This window comes from Bubalus bubalis, chromosome 3, assembly GCF_019923935.1.
Source record: "Bubalus bubalis isolate 160015118507 breed Murrah chromosome 3, NDDB_SH_1, whole genome shotgun sequence".
NCBI lineage: Eukaryota > Metazoa > Chordata > Mammalia > Artiodactyla > Bovidae > Bubalus > Bubalus bubalis.
In genome coordinates, this window is record NC_059159.1 from 66,883,033 (window position 1) to 66,907,757 (window position 24,725).

At 39.4% G+C, this 24,725-nt stretch overlaps 2 protein-coding genes across 2 annotated transcripts in view; both read left to right on the top strand.

Moving 5' to 3' along the window:
* GALNTL6 (polypeptide N-acetylgalactosaminyltransferase like 6) overlaps positions 1-24,725 on the top strand; it is a 1,476,265-nt gene that overhangs the window by 251,575 nt on the left and 1,199,965 nt on the right. The window lies entirely within an intron of this gene.
* On the top strand, positions 5,637-7,731 carry LOC112583827 (actin-related protein 3). Its single transcript, XM_044939683.1, has one exon. It carries the CDS (start codon positions 5,765-5,767, stop codon positions 6,866-6,868), a length of 1,104 nt encoding a protein of 367 aa, XP_044795618.1. The 5' UTR covers positions 5,637-5,764; the 3' UTR covers positions 6,869-7,731.

Here is a 24,725-nt window from a genome sequence, read left to right on the forward strand (position 1 = left end):
AGATAAAGAAACAAATATTTAGCCTCCTGTTAACTAAATCCTTTCTTCTGGAGCAGAATATTGACTAGGAACTATAATCCATGGAGGTCAAGAGCCCAAGTTTCAGAATCAAGCAGAAGGTGTGAGCACACCATTAGGTTTAAATTTGGCTAAGATTAAAACAGAGAATAGAAAAGACAGTGTCTCAGCCCTCAATTGGGCAAATATTCAAAATGATGAGACATCACATAATGCATTTTCTAGAGTATGTCTTTAAATAAAGTGCACACGAGCTGTGTTATTTGCTCACTCACTGAATAGAATCCCATATCAAACTTATCTACTGGGGACAAGATCACACTTGTTACATTAAGCCCTTCATACTGGGATTTGTAAGTTCTGGGATTTTATGATTATTAAGTTCGTCTTTTATTATACCTTCCAAAGAACAAATACTGTATATAATTTCCTTTGAAATGTATACTATAAGTCTACCTTCCATCTCTTACTTTGCTCCCACCAATAATGTCTGGATCTCCTTTTGACAGCTATTAAGCAAAATATAGTGGAAAAAATTTACTGGTTGAAACTCTGAAAGACATAGGTTCAAATGATCTATATCTGTACTGTTCAATACAATAAGCAAATACCAATTAGCCACTGCAGCTAATCAATCAGTTAAAATGTGTTCAGTTCAATTGAGGACATTTTAGGTTAAATTTAAATGAAAAAACATAAAATGTATATAGTATTTTATTATTTTGGTAGGACTATATTCCATTTTAACTATCATTTTGAAACATGATAACAGCTTGTAAGATATCAGAGTCACATTTTAGTACACATATTATGTACATGCTTAATTTCTATCATTGCTTGTATATACACTATTGATCTATTTGGTGTCAATGAATTGACTCAATTTAAATGACTGTTTATAGACTCATGTAACATCTATCTCTGCTTCATTGACTACACTAAAGCCTTTCATTGTGTAGATCAGAACTGTGGAAAATTCTTAAAGAGATGGGAATACCAGACCACCTTACCTGCCTTCTGAGAAATCTGTATGTAGGACAACAAGCAACAGTTAGAACTGGACATGGAACAACGGACTGGTGACAAATTGGGAAAGGGTTACATGGCTGTATATTGACACCTTGTTTATTTAACTTATATGCAGAGTACATCATGCAAAATGCAAGGCTGGATGAAACCCAAGCTGGAATCGAGATTGCCGGGAGACATATCAATAACCTCAGATATGCAGATAACACCACTCTTATGGCAGAAAGAGAAAAGGAATTAAAGAGCCTCTTGATGAAGGTGAAAGAGAAGAGTGGAAAAGCTGGCCTAAAGCTCAGCATTCAAAAAGTGAAGATCATGGCATCTGGTCCCATCACTTCATGGCAAATGGATGGGGAAACGATGGAAACAGTGACAGACTTTATTTCCTTGGGCTCCAAAATCACTACAGACAGTGAATGCAGTCATGAAATTAAAAGATGCTTGCTCCTGGAAGAAAAGTAATGACATACCTATAGAGAGTATTAAAAAGCAGAGACATTACTTTGCCTACAAAGGTCATGTAACCACAACCATGGTTTTTCCAGTAGTCATGTAAAGAAATTTACAAATTTCTCAGAAGGCAGGTAAGGTGGTCTGGTATTCCCATCTCTTTAAAAATTTTCCACAGTTCTGATCTACACAGTGAAAGGCTTTAATGTAGTCAATGAAGCAGAAGTAGATGTTACATGAGTCTATAAACAGTCATTCAAGTTGAGTCAATTCATTGACACCAAATAGATCAATAGTGTGTATACACACAAAGCTAGAAATGAAGCATGTGCCTAATATATGTACTAAAATGTGACTCTGATATCTTATAAGCTGTTATCGTGTTTCAAAATGATAGTTAAATGAAATATAGTCTTACCAAAATAATAAAATACTATATGCATTTTATGTTTTTACATTTAAATTTAACCTAAAGAAAGCTGAGTGCTAAAGACCTGATACCTTTGAATTGTGGTGCTGGAAAAGACTCTTGAGAACCCCTTGGATAACAAGGATATATGACCAGTCAATCCTAAAGGAAATCAACCCTGAATATTCATTGGAAGGACTGATGCTGAAGCTGAAACTCCAGTACTTTGGCCAACTGATGCGAAGAGCCAACTATTGGAAAAGACCCTGATGCTGGGAAAGATTGAAGGCAGGAGGAGAAGGGGATGACGGAGGATGAGATGGTTGGATGGCATCACTGACTCAATGGACATTTGTTTGAACAAATTCCAGGAGACGGTGAAGGACAGGGCAGCCTGGAGTGCTGCAGCCCAGTGTGCTGCAATCCATGGGGTCACAAAGAGTCGGGCACAACTGAGAGACTGAACAATGACATTGCAGTATTTATTTGAATATTTTATGCAAACAGCAGAGGTTACTGATATCTATATAACTCAAAATGGGTAAATAAGCTGAAATATTGTTATTTAAATTTTAGCACAATTAAATTATTTTTCTGGTTTGAAAAAACAAGTATTTTTTTTTTAATTTAAATAATTCACTTACTGCTGATGCAGAGTAGAACTACAAAATAGAAGCTACGGTATAGTAAAAATAAAAAGAGAAAATAAATATCAATACTTATGTCACAAATTCATGATGAATAGCAATGAACTTTGGCAGTGCAAAATGTGAAACTCTTTGCTGTGTAAAAACATTTTAAGATAATAAAGTGGACAATATTAAGAACTATCTTCAGCAAATACATAGTGAATTTATAAGTTTCCTCCTAGTGGTCAGGGAAGAACTGATAAAATCTGATGCTTACGGGATGGGACTTCCCTGGCAGTCCAGTGGTTAAGACTTCGCCTTCAAATGCAGGAGGTGCAGTCTCCATCTCTGGTCCAGAAACTAAGATCCCACATGCATTGCAGCCAAAAACTCAAAATATAAGACAGAAGTAATATTGGAATAAATTCAATAAAGACTTAAAAATAATACTCACGGGGAGACATTAAAATCAAACTCCAAAGGAGAACAACATGGTCAGGTTTTAGTGGAAAAAGGTGAAACATGTTCTTAAAAAAGTTTATTGTTGATAACAGGTCCCTGGTGGCTCAGACAGTAAAGAATCTGCCTGTTATGCAGGAGACGTGGGTTCGATCCCTGGACTGGGAAGATCCCCTGGAGGAGGAAATCGCAACCCACTCCAGTATTCTTGCCTGGAGAATCCTATGGACAGAGGAGCCTGGTGGGCTGCAGTCTATGGGGTCACAACAGTCAGACGTGACTGAGCAACTTTCTTCCCAAGCAGAAGTGCACCATATGAAGAATTTTCTGAATGTGCTGCCTAAAATTAATGAAAGTCTTTGTCACAGCATTGTGGCAAGAAAGATAAAAATTTAACACATGAAGTTAGTCAAAGGTTATCTTTATTGAGTGACAGGGAAGTATTAAAAAAGCATTCTTTCTGTGAGAACACCAGCCTTTCTTTAATACTGTGTTCAAATCAGCGATTTCTGCCCTCGGCTGGGTGGCCGGGTTCCAGGCTTTCAAATCCTCTCCCTCTCCGTGAGGATGAATGCTGTTTCCTTGAAATACAGCTCCTCCTGTACTTCAAGGAAATGAGATTTTACTCGAGCAAGCTGAAGTCTTAATTTTGGTTCTTTTCAGAGTAATAATTTATATGGAAAGCCCCACAGATGGATGTTTATATTGGATATAATAACTTAAGACTTATTTTATCTGAAAATGGAATTAGAGTTTCTTGATGCCAAAATACTGAACTAAATCATTCAAGGTTATTCTTCCATGGTTCAGTGCTATTAGAAGCCCCGTCTTCTTCCAATGAAGTGTCCAGGTCAGCCTTGCCCCCTTCCTCACATGAAATCACTCACACAAAAAAAGATATTACTGTCACAAAAGCCACTGAATGAACAAAATATTTAGAAAACAGAAAACAGACAAGACTGAGTGAAGGATAAAGCCTTAGTTTTTACAAATGAACTTTGATAATGAATGTAGAAGAAACCTTTGGGTTTATACAGTTTTATACATTATATTAGCTGAAGCAGAAACAGCCAGAAGAAAAGTCAATTTATGACTAAAATTTGAAATTAAAATAAAAGCATTTCATTTGTAGTTTTAAAGAGACAAAATAGGTGCTATAATTGTCAGTGTGCCAATGTATTAGATCTATGATGTGATTTATAATAAATTAGGAATTTATTCCATATAGTCAAAGCTATGGTTTTTCAGTAGTTATGTGTGGATGTGAGAGTTGATGCTGAGTGGAAGAAAGAATTAATGCTTTCGAATTGTGGTGGTGGAAAAGGCTCTTGAGAATCCCTTGAACTTCAAGAAGATCAAACAAGTCAATCCTAAAGGAAATCAACCCTGAATATTCATTAGAAGGACTGATTCTGAAGCTGAAGCTCTAATACCTAGGTCACCTGCTGCAAAGTGCTGACTCATAGAAAGACCCTGATGCTGGGAAAGATTAAAGCCTGGAAGAGGAAGGGGCAACAGAGGATGAGATGGTTGGATGGCATCACAGTCTTAATGGACATGAATGGAGTAAACTCTGGGAGATAGGGAAGGACAGGGAAGCCTGGTGTGCTGCAGTCCATGGGGTCACATAGAATTGGACATGACTTAATAACAGCAAAAAGCCATTCGTGTTTCCTGCTCCATTCAAAACTTTTGGAAGTTTTGTATTTGAAAAATAGATTAAATCATAATATGCATGGTGTTGAGTGGTAAAAAACCAATGATTACTTCTGGCAGAAGGGGATTTTTTGTATATTATATAACATATTGCAGTGGGCTTTAGTTACCGTTACCATTAAATCACCCTCATTTTCTTCAGAGCTTGAATTGTCCTCTAATGAAAAAAAATCTGAGAAGTTTATCAAAGAAATTAGAAAGGTACTTTATTATTATAGCACATCAAAACTGTATACAAATGCAAATGCTTGCCCACTACTAACTAACAACTAACACGTGGACCTCCCGTAAGGTGGCTATTATAAATTAGCTTCTCTCTAACTAGTACAAGAGTTGCTTCCGTCTCCTTTTTTGTATACTCTTATAATCTGTAAAATGACTATCCCTCCCTTATGATTTATTTTGAATTTTTTAGAAGTAAAGTCAACTTTATTACACTCATATAAATATGCCAGACAATGGTAATTTTTGAGAGTACCTATCAGTTTCTAGAAGTTACACCCATTATATGGGACCTTTGAAAGTACACTGACTAAAATGCCTGTACACTGTAATGACAGCCTGACATTCTATAAATATCAATACTTTTCCCTAATTTATAGGGGACCATTGAGCATCACTTGGCTACTGTCTTTCATATAAAGATCAGAGTAGAAGTTATAATTTTGAATTTCTGTGGCTCATTTATCCCTTAAGCCAAAAAAGGAAAATGTCAGGGTTCCCAATTCAGAGCAAGTCACCTGCTAATTAAATTAGGAGGATCTGAGAAATCATAGAATAGTGAAGTGAAAGTGTTCCTCGTGTCTGACTCTTTGGGATCCAATGGGCTACAATCCCTGGACTCTAGAATCCATGCAATTCTTCAGGCAAGAATACTGGAGAACACATCTTATTAGAACTTTCAAAATCAAGCAGTTTTCAAATAGGCTGAGATACTGGTACTAGGTATACAAAATTAGGATATGCTGGAAATACGGAACCACAGTTTATCATCCCTTCCTGTATTGCTATTAAGGAGTCAGCAAAAGTAGGAGATCAAGCTCAAAGGAGGGTGATGAAAGGTGTTGACGACCTAGACTTCTTCATTGGTGATGAAGCAATAGAAAAACCTACATATGCAACAAAGTGGCCAATCCGCCATGGTATAGTTGAAGACTGGGACTTGATGGAAAGGTTTATGGAGCAAGTCATCTTTAAATATTTAAGGGCGGAACCTGAAGATCATTATTTTGTTTTGACTGAACCTCCACTGAATACTCCAGAAAACAGGGAATATACTGCTGAAATAATGTTTGAGTCTTTCAATGTTCCTGGCTTGTACATTGCTGTACAGGCTGTTCTTGCCTTAGCTGCATCTTGGACCTCCAGACAAGTAGGAGAACGGACGTTGACTGGTACGGTAATAGACAGTGGAGACGGTGTCACTCATGTCATCCCTGTGGCTGAAGGGTATGTGATTGGCAGCTGTATTAAGCACATTCCCATCGCAGGACGAGATATAACATATTTTATTCAGCAATTGTTGAGAGACCGAGAAGTAGGAATTCCTCCAGAGCAATCCTTGGAAACTGCTAAGGCAGTGAAGGAGCGCTATAGTTATGTCTGCCCAGACTTAGTAAAAGAATTTAACAAGTATGATACAGATGGATCAAAGTGGATTAAACAGTATACTGGAATCAATGCTATCTCAAAGAAAGAGTTTTCCATTGATGTTGGATATGAAAGATTCTTGGGACCTGAAATTTTTTTTCATCCAGAGTTTGCTAACCCAGACTTTACCCAGCCTATCTCAGAAGTTGTAGATGAAGTAATTCAGAATTGTCCTATCGATGTCAGACGTCCTCTCTACAAGAATATTGTCCTCTCTGGAGGTTCAACCATGTTCAGGGACTTTGGACGTCGTTTGCAAAGAGATTTGAAAAGAACTGTAGATGCCAGGCTGAAATTAAGTGAGGAATTGAGTGGTGGTAGATTGAAGCCAAAACCTATTGATGTACAAGTCATTACACATCACATGCAACGATACGCAGTTTGGTTTGGAGGATCTATGCTGGCTTCCACACCTGAGTTCTACCAAGTATGCCACACCAAAAAGGATTATGAAGAAATTGGACCTAGCATTTGTCGTCACAATCCAGTGTTTGGAGTCATGTCGTAAAATTGGCTTCATAGTTATTGGGGTTAGGGAGGTGGGGAAGAAATAGTCTTTCTGATTACCTGTTTTGTCTGGATGGCTGGTTTTGAACCTGACTTGAAATAATAAGACCAAACATTAATTATACAGGAATATTTTAATAAGTATATCAACAAGCGAATGTAGAGGAGAGCCAAAATGATTAAGTGTTTTTCTTTAGATTGAATATTTGAATCTTACGTGTATCAAAAAGAAGTGGGTTTTAGTTCTTTCTGTGCTCTGGTATTTTGTATATTATTGAATTATCCAAGATTTGATGGGATTTATCAGTATGTAGATAGCTCTATAATGCTTGAATTGTACACTTTGAAGTGTGTGCAATGCAAGAGCTTGTTTATATTTCATACTTTTTATACTTTGAGGAAAAAAAGTCAAAGAAAAACTAGTATTTGAGGGTAAAAATAAAAAAGTGACCAAGTAAAGGATAAATACAAAAAATAGCCTGTGAGACTTGGCGTACACACACACTCATGGGATTCCAGTTATTATGAAGTGCTTCCACCCTCCTGTGCCCCCCAATGGTTTTCTTTGCAAGTGCTTTTGGAACTAAGAAGCTAGTGTCTTGGATTAACTGATGCCTGCTAGTGCTTTCTGATTACTCGCATTCTGTTTTCTCGCTTTAAAGGAAAAGTAAAGACAAGACTATTGGACCAGTATTGCAGTTCTGTAGTGTCATTTCTTATTAAAAAATGAATAATTTGATTACCCAAATTGGTATATTTAAAGCCTAACACCATTCTAATAAAGGCACAAATTTCTTTTTAATACTTGTTTCAAGCTCTTTAATCTTTATAAGTTAACTAATAAATCTATTTTCTTCAAACCTCTGCAATAGTTCTTTAAAATCTCAACAGTTGGTTAGTGAGCTGACTTTTTTATGTGCTCTAAACAAATAATTGTGAACTTTTAATATGTTGAGTGCTTTCATTTTGATAACTGGATCTCCATTTGATATTTTCATTTGTATAACTCATTTGCAGTCCAAAATTTTTTTGGGCCAGTCCCTGACATATCATGGAAAGTTAATTTTCATTACATTTTAAAATAATCTGGATCATGAAGAACAAGTGATGAAAATAAATTAAAACTGAATTAAAACAAAAACAAAAAAAAAGAATACTGGAGTGGATTGTCATGCCCTCCTCCAGGGAATCTTCTCAACCCAGGGATCAAACTTTCATCTCTTACATCTCCTGCATTTCAGGCAGCTTCTTTACCACTGAGCCACCAGGGAAGCACTGATAAGCCATTGAGAGACTCCCAGTTGGTTCTGCCTACATTTTAAGAACTTCCTGATTTTACCACTACTGGTTTAGGCCTGCCAACTCCATGAAAAACTGTAAATGTACTAGATTATCAGTTGGACAATCCAAGACCGTTTTTCCAACATGACCTGAATCCTGCTGCCTGAAGCAATATTTCCAATATGTTGTCAGAGCCCAAGGAAAATGCTTTAATGCCCGGTCAGGACAGAGTTCTTTCTAAAAAAATTGTTCCAGACCATCTAATCTCCTTATATATGTCACAGGGTAGTCCCATGGACGGAGGGCCTGGTGGGCTGTAGTCCATGGGGTCGCTAAGAGTCGGACACGACTGAGCGACTTCACTTTCACTTTTCACTTTCATGCATTGGAGAAGGAAATGGCAACCCACTCCAGTGTTCTTGCCTGGAGAATCCCAGGGATGGGGGAACCTCATGGGCTGCCGTCTATGGGGTCGCACAGAGTCAGACATGATTGAAGCAACTTAGCAACAGTAATAGCAGATTTATACAACACATTACATAATGCCACTTCTGTGACTGTGTCCTCAGCTGATCACCTGGAAGCCTGAGAGGTCACCACCCTATAGCCCTTGTCCTCTGCTAAGATACCTTGGGGAACTGGCCAAGACCTTGATTTCCTTTAAATGTTTTCCTAGGATCATAGGGCTTCCCAGGTGGCTCAGTGGTAAAGAATCCTCCTATCAATGCAGGAGATGCAGAAGACTTGGGTTTGATCCCTGGGTCAGGAAGATCCCTTGGAGAAGGGAATGGCAACCCACCCCAATATTCTTGCCTGGGGAATCCATGGACAGAGGAGCCTGGCGGGCTATAGTCTATGAGGTTGCAAAAAGTCTGATACAACTGAGCACACATACTCATGGATCATCAGTTCAGTTCAGTTCAGTCACTCAGTCCTGTCCGACTCTGCGACCCCATGAATCGCAGCACGCCAGGCCTCCCTGTCTATCACCAACTCCCAGAGTTTACTGAGACTCACATCCATCGAGTCAATGATGCCATCCAGACATCTCATCCTCTGTCGTCCCCTTCTCCTCCTGCCCCCAATCCCTCCCACCTTCCCTCCCTCCTGGACTACAGGGTTTTATCCAATGAGTCAACTCTTCGCATGAGGTAGCCAAAGTACTGGAGTTTCAGCTTTAGCATCATTCCTTCCAAAGAAATCCCAGGGCTGATGTCCTTCAGAATGGACTGGTTGGATCTCCTTGCAGTCCAAGGGACTCTCAAGAGTCTTCTCCAACACCACAGTTCAAAAGCATCAATTCTTTGGCGCTCAGCCTTCTTCACAGTCCAACTCTCACATCCATACATGACCACTGGAGAAACCATGGATCATAGCAGAAGGCAAATAAACCACCATTCAGGAACAGATTTTGGTACCCACTCTTCCTTAAGAGAAACTTTCTGTTTTGTGTATGTGTGTGAAGTTTGGAAATGAAAAGAAGCATGCAATCTCAACACAGAATGGAAAATACACAGCTGGTGCACTTTGATTGTATATTGAGCTTTTCTTTCAAAAGTCAGACTCTGTGATAGGATATATTCAGTTATTTTAAGGTCTTCACAATCACCAAACCAATATGAGTTCCTAGACTCATGGATTTACAAGCAAGCTGAAGGTACTAAATCTCTTTTGAGAAATGGTGTATGCAAGATTACATTAAAAACAGACTGAGAATCTAACCATAACTTAATTATGCATACTTAATTATCTGGTGGCTCAGAAGGTAAAGAATCTGACCCAGGGCTTGAACCCACATCTCATGTCTCCTGTATTGGTAGGTGGGTTCTTTACCATTAACGCCATTTGTGAAGCACCTAAAACTATGTAAGAGGAGGATATCATCCAAAGTAACACTATCAAAGCACATAATACAATTGGTTGAAAATACAGTTGAGCACGCCCAGCAAAGGAAGGTGTGAATTTCCTCATCCTTCATCTTAATGGCAACATTTTCTACAAAGCTACATCGAGCACTCCTTTCATATTTCATGAGTTCTATTTGCTTGACTTCAAAATGCCAAATTTGCCTGTGAACAGTGCTTTAATATTCATGGGTTTTTGAGATGGCTTTGACACTTGTCAACTGGAGAAATGGCTTCATCAGGAAAGAATCTGACTCGTGACTTCCAGCACACACATAAAATCATGTAGTCATTCACATATGCATCCTATTTGAGAGGTATTCTGTACATAGCTATATTTTATGAAAATGATATACATAAATTCCTTATAAAAAGGTAGGATGGTTTTAAGTCTTATTTGGATATATACTTAGTATTCCAGAAAATTTTGTTAACTCCAGACATATAATAATGGAGCTGTTTTGAAAGGACATAGCTCAGTAAGTATGCTAAAAATCCTGTAGACTGCAAATCTTCACAGCATAGATCACACCCATCTGTGTAGAGTACTTATATTTATTTTTCTCTGTATAATTCAATAATACATTAAGTACCTCAGTTTAGGGGGGAGGGGGATCATAACATCTCTCTTTAGCCCTAAGCATTTACATTCTAGTTCTTGAGTGTTTTGTTAGTTTTCCACACAGTAAAAATAAAATGAAAATTTACCTGTGAACCAGTGTTCATTGACCTTAATCTTAAAAGGCCTGTGAAATTTTCACAAAATGTCAGTGTTACTAATACACTGAATAGATTATAAAGAAACGCAATCTTTACAAGACTTAGTTTGTCTGTTATTTCATTGTATTCTTCCATAAGTCTTAGGAATTAGGAGAACCAATAGCATAAGTCACCTTTGGATTGATAATAATATCTAATAGTTATTGAATACTCACTACATTCCAAGAGTGCTTGGCATTATATATAAATGCAGGAGACATAAAAGACACAGGGTTGATCCCTGGGTCAGGAAGATCCCCTGGAGAAGGACATGGCAACCCACTCCAGTATTCTTACCTGGAGAATCCACATGGACAGAACCTGGCAGGCTACAGTCCATGGGGTTGCAAAGAGTTGGACATGACTGAAGCAACTGAACATGCATATATAAATAAATATATATATGTATACACACACACATACACATTGGTTTAATTTAGGTGCTATTGCTAATGTTCTGCGGATGATACAGATTGAATAATTTGTCCCATATTTCACTGCTAATAAGTAGTAGAATCAGTTCTGAGACAGGCAGTCTTTGCCCCAACAAAACCTAAACTGTCAGAACATAAACTACAGTGAGAACTCAGCTCTCAGGCCTACCCTGGCATTGTTCCAATTCTTTTTTCACATTTGGGTATTCTTACTGATTAGCATCTTTACTTCATTGAATTTTAGGCTTGAAATAATCTCTTTTTTTGATTTTTAACCTGTCATTGCTGAAAGTTATTCTAAGGATAATGTGAATATGAATTCTTGAAATTCAGTCTCTCTTTTAATTCATTTTTCTTCTTGTTCTCTAAGTTATATACAGTCAAACAAGCAGCAAAAACAGCAAAGGCAATAAATGGAATGAGGGCTTGTTCCAATAGTGCATTTGGAGAGTGGAATATTACCTAATAGCATTCGGTGATTGAATCAATATGTATAAAAACATACAGTTCCTGAAATATTCATTTTGAAGTAGTTGTTGAGAAAGTGGATCCCAGATCCCAGACCATCTTTTTTACCTTTGAGTATATGTACTGTGACTGAACAGGAATCCATGTAAGAGCTTCTCTTCTCTGTGTATATACGTGGGTTGCTTTGTTGTTGTTCAGTTTCTAAGTCGTGTCCAACTCTTTGCAACCCTGTGGACTGCAGCACACCAGATTTCCCTGTCTTTCACTATCTCCCGAAGTTTGCTTAAAATCATGCCCATTTAGTCAGTGATGCTTTCCAACCATCTCATGCTCTGTTGCCCCCTTCTCTTCCTGCACTCAATCTTTCCTAGCATCATGGTCTTTTCCAATGAGTAGGCTCTTTGCATCAGGTGGCCAATGTATTGAGCTGCTTGCTGCTGCTGCTGCTGCTAAGTCGCTTCAGTCGTGTCCGACTCTGTGCGACCCCATAGACGGCAGCCCACCAGGCTCCCCCGTCCCTGGGATTCTCCAGGCAAGAACACTGGAGTGGGTTGCCATTTCCTTCTCCAATGCATGAAAGTGAAAAGTGAAAGTCAAGTCACTCAGTCGTGTCCGACTCTTAGTGACCCCATGGACTGCAGCCCACCAGGCTTCTCCGTCCATGGGATTTTCCAGGCAAGAGTACTGGAGTGGGGTGCCATTGCCTTCTACGTTGAGCTGCTTAGGATGATTAAAAAAAAAAAAAAAAAAAAAAAAACTGATGTTGGAACAGAAATTCTACTGAATCTCCCATCTGTACAGCAATCCTCATCCATTTCCCTAAGTGTCACCTTCTCTTGTTCTCGGTGGTGTCAGTTTAGGCATTGTTTCCAAAGATATCTGATCCTCTTCCTTCTCATCAGTTTCTACAGATGCCCATACCTACTTCATGGAGAACTGGCAACAGTCAGGCTATAACTCAAAACAAGCTCCCATGAAGATATAACAACTGTATCTACATCTTCCTCTTCCCTAATGTTCTGCTGTAAAAACTTCACAGCTCTACCTATGCTCTGAATGCGGCCTCATTTCACTGCCTCACAATCAGAAGGCTTGTAGTTCTCTTTTTTATCTTCTAGATTTTCAAATCCTCGAATCATTTAGAATGGAGTAGACTATGCTGGAAAAAAAAACAAAAACTCTAATCATCTTGAAACCCTGAGCTACACAGCTCCACCCCTATCATTATCTCCTACTCAATTCTCCAAATGAGTTTCAGTCTCTGAAAGTGATCATCAAAGGCATCCATGACTTTATTGCTTTTTAAACAAAATTCTACAGACAGTCTTTCTCAGATCTTCATATATATATATATATATATTTTATACATCCTCATACTTTTCCTGGCTTTTTATTTCTAGTCTCAGTTAGACTTATCTCTATATGATCTTTCATATTGGTATTAGTCAGAGTTTTAAGTGCTTGCTTTCTTCTCCGTGAAATATCTTTTTCTCCAGCACCAGGTCAGTTTGCTAAAGAGCATTTATAGCTTCTATTTGCCAGTTTAATATATACAAGCAGGCGTTGCTTTGCATAGTTCATGAGAAGCTATGAGTTACATGGACTCTGTAACATGAGTGTCAATTGCCACAGTTCACTTAAATAATACACCGGCCCTCCCCATCACACCATTGTGACTGCCACATATTAACTATGAGTACAGACTTTGCTGGTAGTGCTTGCGTCCACCATTTGTTCTATAGATAATAGATGCTCACCATGATCAGCAACTGCACACATCGCTTCTTTGAGATCTGTTGGTGGCTGTTCATGGTGCATCTCCATGCAGCTCATACACCCAGCGGACCCTGTTGTGTTTCCTAATCAACTCCCAGGCATAAATCCATGTGAGGTTTTACAGACATGGATAATCAAAAGGGAATTGGTCAAGAAAGATGAAAGTGCAGTAAGAAACAGAAAGTGCTAATTCTGCTATGAAATGTATATGGATCACAGAATGAAGTTGCAGAGGAGATGGCTGATCAGGAAATATTGATGCTGCCGTGGCCTGAGAGGCACTAGGTGCTCCTCTGCTGAGATGTTTTCTCTTTGCATTCATGACAGGCCTCTTTTCCTGGTATCATGGAGTTCCGCTGGGAAAGCTGTTTTGTAAGACGTCCTTGTTATATTCTTCAAGAGTGTTGATTTTTGTTTTTGCTGGCAGTTTTTCTAGTTGGGCTTAAACTGCAAATTATTTATTTATTTTTTAATTGAAGTGTAGTTGATTCACAATCTTATTTTAGTTTATGGTATACAGCACCGTGATTCATATATGTGTGTGTGTGTGTATATAGTTGTCTTGCGTGTGTGCTCATTTGTGTCTGACTCTTTGCACCCCATGGACTGTAGCCCACCAGGCTCCTCTGTCAATGGAATTTTCCAGACAAAAATGCTAGAGTGGGTTACCATTTCCTTCTCCAGGGAATCTTCCCAACCCAGGATTGAACCCATGTCTCATGCATCTCCTGCACTGACAGGCAGGATTCTTTACCACTTTAGCCACCTGGGAAGATATATATATATATATATATATATATATATATATATATGCTCCAAAATCATTGTAGATGGTGATTGCAGCCATGAAATTAAAAGACGCTTACTCCTTGGAAGAAAAGTTATGACTTTAGCCACCTGGGAAGATACATATATGTGTGTATATATATGTGTATATATATATATATATATATATATATATATATATACACACACACACATATACATATGTATATATATACACACACATAATATATATGTATGTACATGCTATATATGTATATGTATGGACTTCCCTGGTAGCTCAGTGGTCCAGAATCCACCTACAAATGCAGGAGACGCATGTTCAATCCCTAGATGGAGACGATCCCTGGAGAACTAAATGGCAATCCACTGCAGTATTCTTGCCTGAAAAATCCTATGGACAGAGGAGCCTGGTGGGCTATAGTCCATGGGGTCATAAAGAGTTACTCACAACTGAAGCTACTTTAACATGCATGCAAGCCTGCTGGGTTTTGTGGTTAAGCAAACCTGCTTTCTCCAGTATTCATTAACTTATGGGTTTCCCATATTTTTCTACTTACAGTCCCCTGGTGGGGTTACATATTTAATCACCTATTTTGTCCCTTATCTGTCTCTATCAATAATGGGGAGAAGCCCACCACTCAGCTTCTCCAGCAGGAATAGTGAATCATGAGGAAGCTGTCAGGACAGGCAGAGTCTACAAAACAGTACATCCCAGTACAGCTGAGAAAATATTTCAGGAAATACAAGTGAAAGCAGCCCCTGGAGACTTTCAGACAAAAATGCAGAAGAAAGAAGAGTGGAAAATATGCTGAAACAGGTGGGACTGAAATTGTTTCATTAAAATAAATATGGAATTGGTGGTCTATATCAGGACATGAAGTTTAGGCCAATTCGTTCTATGAAAATGACTTGGGTGTCTCTAATTTTAACATTGTTTATTCCAAACTGGCTTCCCCGGTAGCTCAGTGAAAGAGAATCCTCCTGCAATGCAAGAGATGCAAGAGACACAGGTTTGATCCCTGGATCAAGAAAATCCCCTGGAGGAGGAAATGAAAACCCACTCCAGTATTCTTGCCTGGACAATCCCATGGTCAGAGGAGCCTGGTGGGCTATGGTCCATGGGGTCACAAAGAGTCAGAAATGACTAAAGTTTCACAATTCAAACTAATGTAATTGAGATGAAGTTAATTTAAGTTTTTATTCTTATGGTAAGAAGGAAAACTTCAGGGTGACACAACAATTCTTGGCTTAGATTTTAAATGATAAAACTATTCATGAGCCATGATTACATGAGCCAACAAGAAGTATCAGTCTTTTGGATAACATGTATCTATGAAATAGTTTAGCTATTATAATGAGGGAAACACTGTAACAGAAACACACATACACAGTATCTGTCAAGATTCCTAGGATATCTGGTTTTGTAGTAACAACATGTTGGAAGAGAAAATGAAATGCAGAGTGAAAAATAGAACATTAAAAATCAGTGCATATACAGAATTTTGCATACGAAAGACATATGTTATATAACATCAGTAATAAACAATTTAAATACCTAGAAAATGTTTTACATTAACATCAAAGGCATCTCCTTGCAAAAAAATTTTATCAGATTGCCATCTGTATATTTGTTCTCATTTTTTTCTCAGTTGTACTCTTTTGCAACTTGCCAGGGATTTTGATTTTTATATTTTTCAAGAGGAGACAGGGGTAACAGAGGATGAGATGATTGCATGGCATCACTGACTCCATGGATGTGAGTTTGAGCAAACTCTGGGAGATAGTGGAGGACTGAGGAGCATGGCATGCTGCAGTCTGTGGGGTCATGTCTCTAAGTCAGACATGACTTTGTGACTGAACAACAATTTTTCATTTCATTTCCTCAGATTTTGCTTTACCATGCTGAATATATATATTTTTTGGTTTTGATCACATGACACTCTTACACTGTCTTTCACATACTTCAGAATAAATATTGAAATGAGGAAAATTATTTTTCTTATCAACTCAGATGGTACTATGACATCAATAATTATTATTCATTGTGAAAATAATAACCAGCTGTCGATACTGTAATACTATTTGAATATATAGTTTTGGTTATTCCTCACAGTAACTCATAAATATGAGTGACAATATCTTTAATATGGGGTTTCTTAAGTGGCTCAGTGGTAAAGAATCCGCTTGCCGATGCAAGAGACACAGGAGACGCAGGTTCGATCCCTGGGTTGGGAAGATCCTCTGCGTGGGGAAATGGCAATCCACTCCAGTATTCTTGCCTGGAGAATCCCAGGGACAGAGGAGCCTGGTGTGTTACAGTCCATTGGTCCACAGAGTCAGACATGACTGAGCAGCTGAGCACATTGTCAGCACATCTTTAATTTAGAACGGTCAGAGCTGGGGCCCAGAGAGGCTGAGTGACCTGCCCAGATGATATGACAAGAAACTGGATTCCAACTGTGCTTTCCACACTCTTTTCACCCTGCAGTACTTTGTCCACTTGATGATAGTTATTTAACACTTTAGAGTCACTAAACTACTAATTGCCTTTTTAAGTTGTCTACTGTTGGCTGGCAACTGTATTCTGTAATTCAGTATGAATCAGTCATATTTCAGTATCTACAATATCATCTTTCCTTAATTGGCTGGGTAAGATTACATACCATATTGCTGATTCAACATTGCTATTTATTCTTTGTAAAATCATTTATAAAGCACTTAAATCAACAGTACAAAATGCTATGCTTAAAGTTCTGAGGAAGAAAAGAAAAATTAAAGCCCAAATACCTGACTGTTTGCTATTTCTGATTGCTAATCAAACCATTTCATTGTTTTACATAATGTTGGTGATTGCTTGAATTGGGAATATTTTCAATTTGGTTTATTCATCCATATGAATCAGAACATTGTCAATCACAGTTTGAGGGAAAATAGTTAATTTAGAATGGTGCTACTCTCTGTATGAAGTTTGCCCTTTGCCAAAGGCAAAAGTTGACCCTTGTTTTGAAGTCATCTTCCTGTTGAGTTTCCTAACATTCAGTGGTAATGAGGTATCAGTTAAATTAATGAAAATCTCTACATGTCACTCTAATGCATTCAATCAGTGAGAATATTTGCATGAGGACATGGTCTCAATGAGAAGTTTCAAGCAGAACCAGAAAGACCTTTCATTGAGAGCCTCTGCTTGAGTAAGTCAGGGATGTTTCTAATCTAGTACTAGAGGAATTCCAGACATACTATCCTGGGTTGGCACCCTAACTGCATTAGTCCCTGGATCTAGAATGATAGAGCATCTAAAATGAATCAAAGGCTGTTTTTATTTTCTGAGTAACAAAAGCATAATCCCTGATTTAGAATTATCTCATTGAGCACTATTTTTTTTTTAATTGAAGTATGGTTGATTTACAGTGTTGTGCCAATCTCTGTTGTATAGAAAAGTGACTCTGGTTTATACATATATATACATTCTTTTTAAAATATTTTTTCCATTATAATTTAGCCCTGGAGACTGGATATCGTTCCCTGTACTATGCAGGAAGACCTTGTTGTTTATCCATTCTCTGTGTAATAGTGTGTATCTGTCAACGACAAACAAACAGTCCATCCGTCTCCCTACCACCTCCCCTTGGCACCCACAAGCCTGTTCTCTATGTCTGTGGTTCAGTTTCTGTCTTCCAGACAGGTTCACTTGTGCCATACTTTAGATTCCTATATAAGTGATGTCATATGGTCCTTGTCTTTCTCTTTCTGACTTACTTCATATAGTATGATAATCTCCATTGTTGTTGTTGTTTAGTCACTTAGTCATGTTTGACTCTTTGTGACCCCATGGGCTGCATCATACCAGGCTTCCCTGTCCATCACCAACTCCCAGAGATTGCTCAAACTCCTGTCCATTCACTTGGTGATGCCATCTAACCATCTCATCCTCTGTCTTCCTCTTCTCCTCCTGCCTTTTACCTTTCCCAGCATCTGGGTCATTTCCAATGAGTCAGCTCTTCTCATCAGGTGGCCAAAGTATTGGAGCTTCAGCTTCAGCATCAGTCCTCACAATGAATGTTTAGGGTTGATTTCCTTTAGGATTGACTGGTTTGATCTCCTTGTAGACCCAGGGACTCTCAAGAGTCTTCTCCAACACCACAGTTCAAATACATCGATTCTTCAGTGTTTGGCCTTCTTTATGTTCCAACTTTCACATGCATACATGACTACTGAAAAAACCATAGCTTTGATAATCTCTAGTTGCATCCATGTTGCTGCAAGGACATAATTTTGTTCCTTTTTATGGCTGAGTCATACTCCATTGTGTATATATACACCGCATCTTCTTTACCCATCCCTCTGCCGATGGACATTGAACTTGTTTCCACGTCTTGCATACTGTGAATAGTGCTGCTCTGAACATTTGTTGCAGGAAAAAGCCAATTCTTACTCTATGTTAGAAGTATTTCTTCAACTTGCTCTTTTGTTATTATAATCATATATAATGGCCTTCCTCAGAATCCTACCCCTCTGCCTGACTGTTAAACTAAAGTGCCTCTGTCCAGAACCCTGCCCAGCTGTAGATGGCAGGAAGGAAGAAATTAACACATCCTCTGCCTAAGGCTTGGCATTCTAGAAGATATTTGTAAGATTAATGGCCTTTTTTCTTCGTTTCCTCATCTCCCCCATCTCTGTTCTATAAAAGAACCTGGCATCCATACCTGACAATATGGTTACTTTGAGACACTAGTCTGCCATCTTATTAGTCAGCTGGATCTCTGAATTAAGTTTTATTCCTTGCCTCAACACCTTGTCTCTGAGCCTGTCATGTGGCAAGCAGAGCGAGCTTGGACTCAGTAACACATTGGGGTGCATGTATAAGAATTTTGGTTTCACTTAAGTAAATGCCCAGGAGTGGGATTGCTGGATCATATGGTAACTCTATTTTTAGCTTCTTGAGGAACGTCCACCCTGTTCTCCATAGTGGCTATCCCAATTTACACTCCTAGCAGTAGTGTAAGAGGGTTCCCTTCTTCTCTACACCCTCTCCAGCACTTGTTATTTGTAAACTTTGTAATGATGGCTGTTCTGATGGGTATGAGGTGGTACTGAACAAATATTTCCTGATCGTCTTTAAACCTCCATACTTGCCACAGGTGTACTTTGAAGCAATGGATAATAGTATCAAGAAACTGTTACAGAAAGCTTGGCCTCTCTGTTCTGCTGCTGAGTCAAATCTTAGAGAAAGAGCTTGCAGTGAAGTAGAAAAGAAGAGCTTTATTGTTTTGCAGGCAAAGGGGGCCACAGTGGGCTAATGCCCTCAAGAATGTGTGCCCTGATCTGGAGAGGATAGTGAGGAGTTCTAGTAATGGCTTAAAGAAAAGGGCATGATCAGTTCATGGAGGAGGTACTTCTGACTGGTTGCTGGTGAGGTGAGTGGGAGTCAGCATCATAAACCTTCTGGTTCCAACCAGTCTGTGGTCCATGTTCCTGTGGGCACCAAACCTTAACTTCCCCCACCTGGTGAGGGCTTGAGTGTCTACAAAACAGCTCAATATTATTGGTATTGTTCTGTGTATGCCTTGAGGGAGGGCCAGGACTCAGCCCTAGGGCTGCAATATTGTTAACTGGCTGCTCCTCCCTTGTCTCTACATCTCCTCTCTTTCCTTATTAGCAAGTATCTGATTCTGCCCTTTGGACTTCAGAGAAGGTCATGGGAACTGAATGAAGCCTATTGCGTATAATAAAAAAAATGAGGGACACAGAAAGATTTTATGCACACGAGTCCCACAGGGTTTCAAAGCCACTGCAGTTTCAAAGACTAGCAATTGAGGCATGCTGCCTCTTAGAGCCTTGTGCTGCAGGTAAGAAATTTAACTGTCCTGAAGCTCTCATACTGTAAAAAGACAAGGCTGGACTGTTGGAAAAGCCACTTGGAAAGACCGTGTGGAGAGAGCAAGAGGTACTCGGCCATGTCTCCCAGCTGCTCTAATCCCTAGGCTTTCAACTCATCCTAACTGATGCACTGGAAATTTTAGACAAAGATAAGTTTTCTCCAGTGTGTTCTGCCCAAATCTTGATTTCCAAATAATGAAATATAATAATAATAAGACTATCCTCAAGCCACTAAATATTTTGAGTAGCTTGCTTTGCAGCAATAGACATCTGAAGTTATAATTTTTGGACATTCTTAAACTTTAATATATGATGTTGGGAAATCTACTTAAACCATTTAAAGCTTGCATTGTAATAAAGAAAATGGTAGTTTTGAAACTGAGGAGGACCCTGTGGGGCTTCTGGGCATGGATGCCTTTTTCATCCCCTCTTTCTTAAAGGCAGAACTCCAGCCTCCATGTCCTTCCCTGAGTCCCAAAGGGCAGGTTTGAGCAGTTGCTCATCAACAGAGTAGCAGCCAAGAAAGCATCTCAGACAATATTAAAGGGACCTGGGAAAGTCATCGGGGTTAGGAAACCCACCTGACAGCATGCATATGCCCTAATCTTGTCAGCAACCTGGAACTACTGCTAGAAAATGCTTCATCAAATCCTCCCAAATTGGAGCACTTATTTTTCCAGTCAAGAGCGTGCTGTGTTCCCACTTTGACTGGCAAAGCAATAAGACTATCCTTTTCAGTTATTGTTCAGCTGCTCAGTCACATCTGACTCTTTGCGACCCCCATGGACTGCAGCATGCTAGGGTTCTCTGTCCTTCACTGTCTCTCAGAGTTTGCTCAAACACTTGTCCATTGAGCCAGTGATGCCATTTAACCATCTGTCCTCCATTGCCCCTTTCTCTTGCCCTCAATCTTTCCCAGCATCAGGGGCTTTACCAATGAGTTGGCTCCTTGCATCAGGTGGCCAAAGTATTGGAAATTCAGTTTCAGATCAGTCCTTCCAATGAATATTCAGGGTTGATTTTCTTTAGAACTGACTAGTTTGCTCTCCTTGCTGTCGGAGGGTCTCTCAAAGAGTCTTCCCCAACATCACAGTTTGAAAACATTAATTCTTCAGTGCCCAGCCTTCTTTATGGTCCAACTCTCACATCTATACATGACTACCAGAAAAACCATAGCTTTGGCTATAGGGACCTCTGTAGGCAAAGTGATGTATTTGCTTTTTAATATGCTGTCTAGATTGATCATAGTTTTCCTTCTAAGGAGCAAGTGTCTTTAAGCTTCATGGCTATAGTCACTGTCCAAAGTGATTTTGGAGCCCAATAAAATAAAATCTGTCACTGCTTCCACTTTCCCACCTCCTGTTTGCCATGATGTGATGGGACTAGATGCCATGACCTTAGTTTTTGAATGCTGAGTTTTAAGCCAGCTTTTTCATTCTCCTCTTTCACCCTCATCAAGAGGCCCCTTAGTTCCTCTTCACTTTCTGCTTTTAGAATGGTATCATCTACATATCTGAAGTTGTTGATACTTCTCCTGGCTTTCTTGATTCACCAAAATTCTGTCTTTGAGATTCAGTTTAGCACTGGTGTGCACAGAGCTTTTGCCATCAGTGTCTGACATATCATTATTATTGAGACAATAGTCCTAATATTTATAAACAGTATATGGCACATAAAATAGTTAGCCTTTGGTTCTGTGACTTTTATTTGAAGCCCAAGTTTCTCTTATGAAACCCTGATGTGAATATCTATCTAATTTCTTCTGAACATCTTCTCTTGAGAGCTTCCCAGGTGGTGTAGTTAGCAAAGAATCCACCTGCCAATGCAGGAGACAAAGGTTTGATTCCTGGGTTTGATAGACCCCCTGGAGTAGGAAATGGCAACTCACTCCAGTATTCTTACCTAGGAAATCCCCTGGGCAGAGGACCCTGGTCAGCTGTGGTCTATTGGGTAACAAAGAGTCAGACATTGAGCTCGAAGTCTTCATTCATTCTCAAGTGTGTTGTAGCACTCCAAACTCATATATTCAATAGTTTCCTATTCCCTTTCAAATCTACTTCCCCTTCATGTGTTCCCTACCTTGGTAAACAATGCTTCATCTAATTATTTCCACAAGTAAAGATCTTAGAGTCATCTTTTTGTCTCCTATTTCATTATCTAAAAATTTACTCCTTCTACATACAAAATAAGTCAACTTTTCTACTTCTCTCCTGCTTCTGAAACCATGTACCTCAGATTGGGGCTTGAATCTGTGTGGCTGGGACTCGAACCCACCCAAAATCCAGACTGAGACTTGAACCCACAGTCTTTTAATGAGAATCACTCACTTGGTGCCTAAACTGACTGAGAATCAGGTTCTTTGTGTCTCAGCCCAGAAAGAATTCAGTTAAAGGCAAAGTGATAAGTAAGCCCTGGATTAATCTAGAGAGAAACACAGACCAAGTGTGGGCCATCTCAGGAGACAGCAGCCTCAAAATGTGGTGTGGTTAGCTTTTATGGGCTGGGAAATTTCATAGGCTAATGAGTAGAAGAATTATTCCAACTGTTTTGGGGAAGGGGCAGAGATTTCCAGAAATTGGAATGCTGCCCACTTACTGGTCTTTGAGGGTTGGCCTCAGAGTTGCCATGGTGCTTGTGGGTATGTCATTTAGCTGGCTGATGAGTTACAGTGAGTGAATGGTGAGGCTTGAGTTCCAGTGGAAGTTGACTCATTCACCATCTTGGACCTATTTGGTTCTAATTAGTTTATGTCATGTTCTTGAGCTGTATTATCCCTTTAAAATGTGTGTCCTGTCCCCTTCCCTGTTGTTTCATTTCTGCTACCACCAGCTTCTTAATTCATCCTCACCCCTCTCTGTTATTCTAGTTGGATCCAGCTTCCTTCTTGCATTTTTTGTTCACTGTATCAATGTTTGTCATTTGTTCATCCATCAATGGGTGTTTCAAACATTCTTTCTGCTACATCAGAGTCATCTTTTTGAAATAAAAAAAATGGTAATTACTGCCTTGCTTAAAATTTTTCAAATGAAATCAATGGGAAAAATTTCAGAACCCTCAGCCTGGTCTACAGAATTCTCCAATATCTGACCATGGCTGCCTTTCCAGATGGATGATGAGCAACCATCACTGTTGATCATTATATTCTTCAGCCACAAAAGGTTTTGGTCTCCCTTTAAAACACTCCACATCCTTTCTCATTCCAAGGGATCACCCAGCCTGTCCCTTTCTGTGTACACTCAGAGTTCACTAGCAGTTACACAGGTTCTTGTAGAAACATCTCTTTCCTGGGAGAATGTTCTCTGACACACTCAGGTTAAATTAAAATCTCTTAGCATTGGTCTCTTTAAGCATTATCTTTTTCATGAAACCCACACACTTATAGTGGATTCCTTTTTCATGGTATTATCATTATTGCCAATTGTATTGTTGGAGGCTGCTGCAGGGAAAGGGCCAGAAGCAGAAACCAGTAATGAAAGGAGAAAAAAAACTGCTAGGATATGATTAAAACAGGCAATATTTCTAAGGTCAGACTTGATTAGAGGACCTTATTAAAGGATTCTACTTTCCAGTAGAGTGTGCTATAAGAATATGTCCATAGCTGTGTGTGTGTGTGTGTGTGTGTGTGTGTGTATTATTTTGTGTTATACCCACCAAATTACAATTTTGTGTGGGGGATAGGGTTAGGGTTTTCATCTCTACGATCAAACAATTCACCAGCCAGGTTTCCTAAAATTCAATTCTATTCTTACTATCTAGAGAGATATCAGATCCCACAGGCTAAGAAGTCAGTCCTAAGAGACAACCCCCACCTCCTTCAGAGGCCAGTAGATGAGCCCAGGTGGTTACTAGTATTTCTAACAAACTGGCTACAAAGCTGCGGCTGCTAAGTCGCTTCAGTCGTGTCCAACCCTGTGCAACTCCATAGACGGCAGCCCACCAGGCTCAGCCGTTCCTGGGATTCTCAAGGCAAGAACACTGGAGTGGGTTGCCATTTCCTTCTCCAATGCATGAAAGTGAAAGTGAAGTCGCTCAGTCGTGTCCGACTCTTAGCGACCCCATGGACTGCAGCCTACGAGGCTCCTCCATCCATGGGATTTTCCAGGCAAGAGTACTGGAGTGGGTTGCCATTGCCTTCTCCAGGCTACAAAGCAGAAGTTCCCAAAACGTGTTTCTAATGCTGCTGCTAAGTCGCTTCAACGTGTTTCTAGGGTTCAATTAACTTGCTAGAGCAATTCACAGAACTCATTAAATCAGTTTAATTACTAGATTACTTTATTTTTTATGAAAGGATATGCTTCAGGTACAGCCAGTTACAAAAGATGCACAGAGCAAGATGTGTTGGAAATGGTCTCAAAATGGTGTTGTGGGAACAGAACAGACATTCGAAGTGGCTCAGCAAGCCAGTCTTTACTTCTGCCGAATGGAGAGCTACAAAGGTCTGGGAGCAAGCACACCGAGTGGGAAATCTGCTAGGGTTTGTATCCCTAAGACTAAGGTTCCCTCCTCTGGCTCCTCATAGGCTGCGGACCCAGAGTCACAATCTTACTTGAAGGTCGCCTAAGTTTTTATTGGT

What these genes read in the sequence shown, in the direction of transcription:
- LOC112583827 (XM_044939683.1), top strand. Translation starts at nt 5,765, where the DNA reads ATGAAAGGTGTTGACGACCTAGACTTCTTCATTGGTGATGAAGCAATA.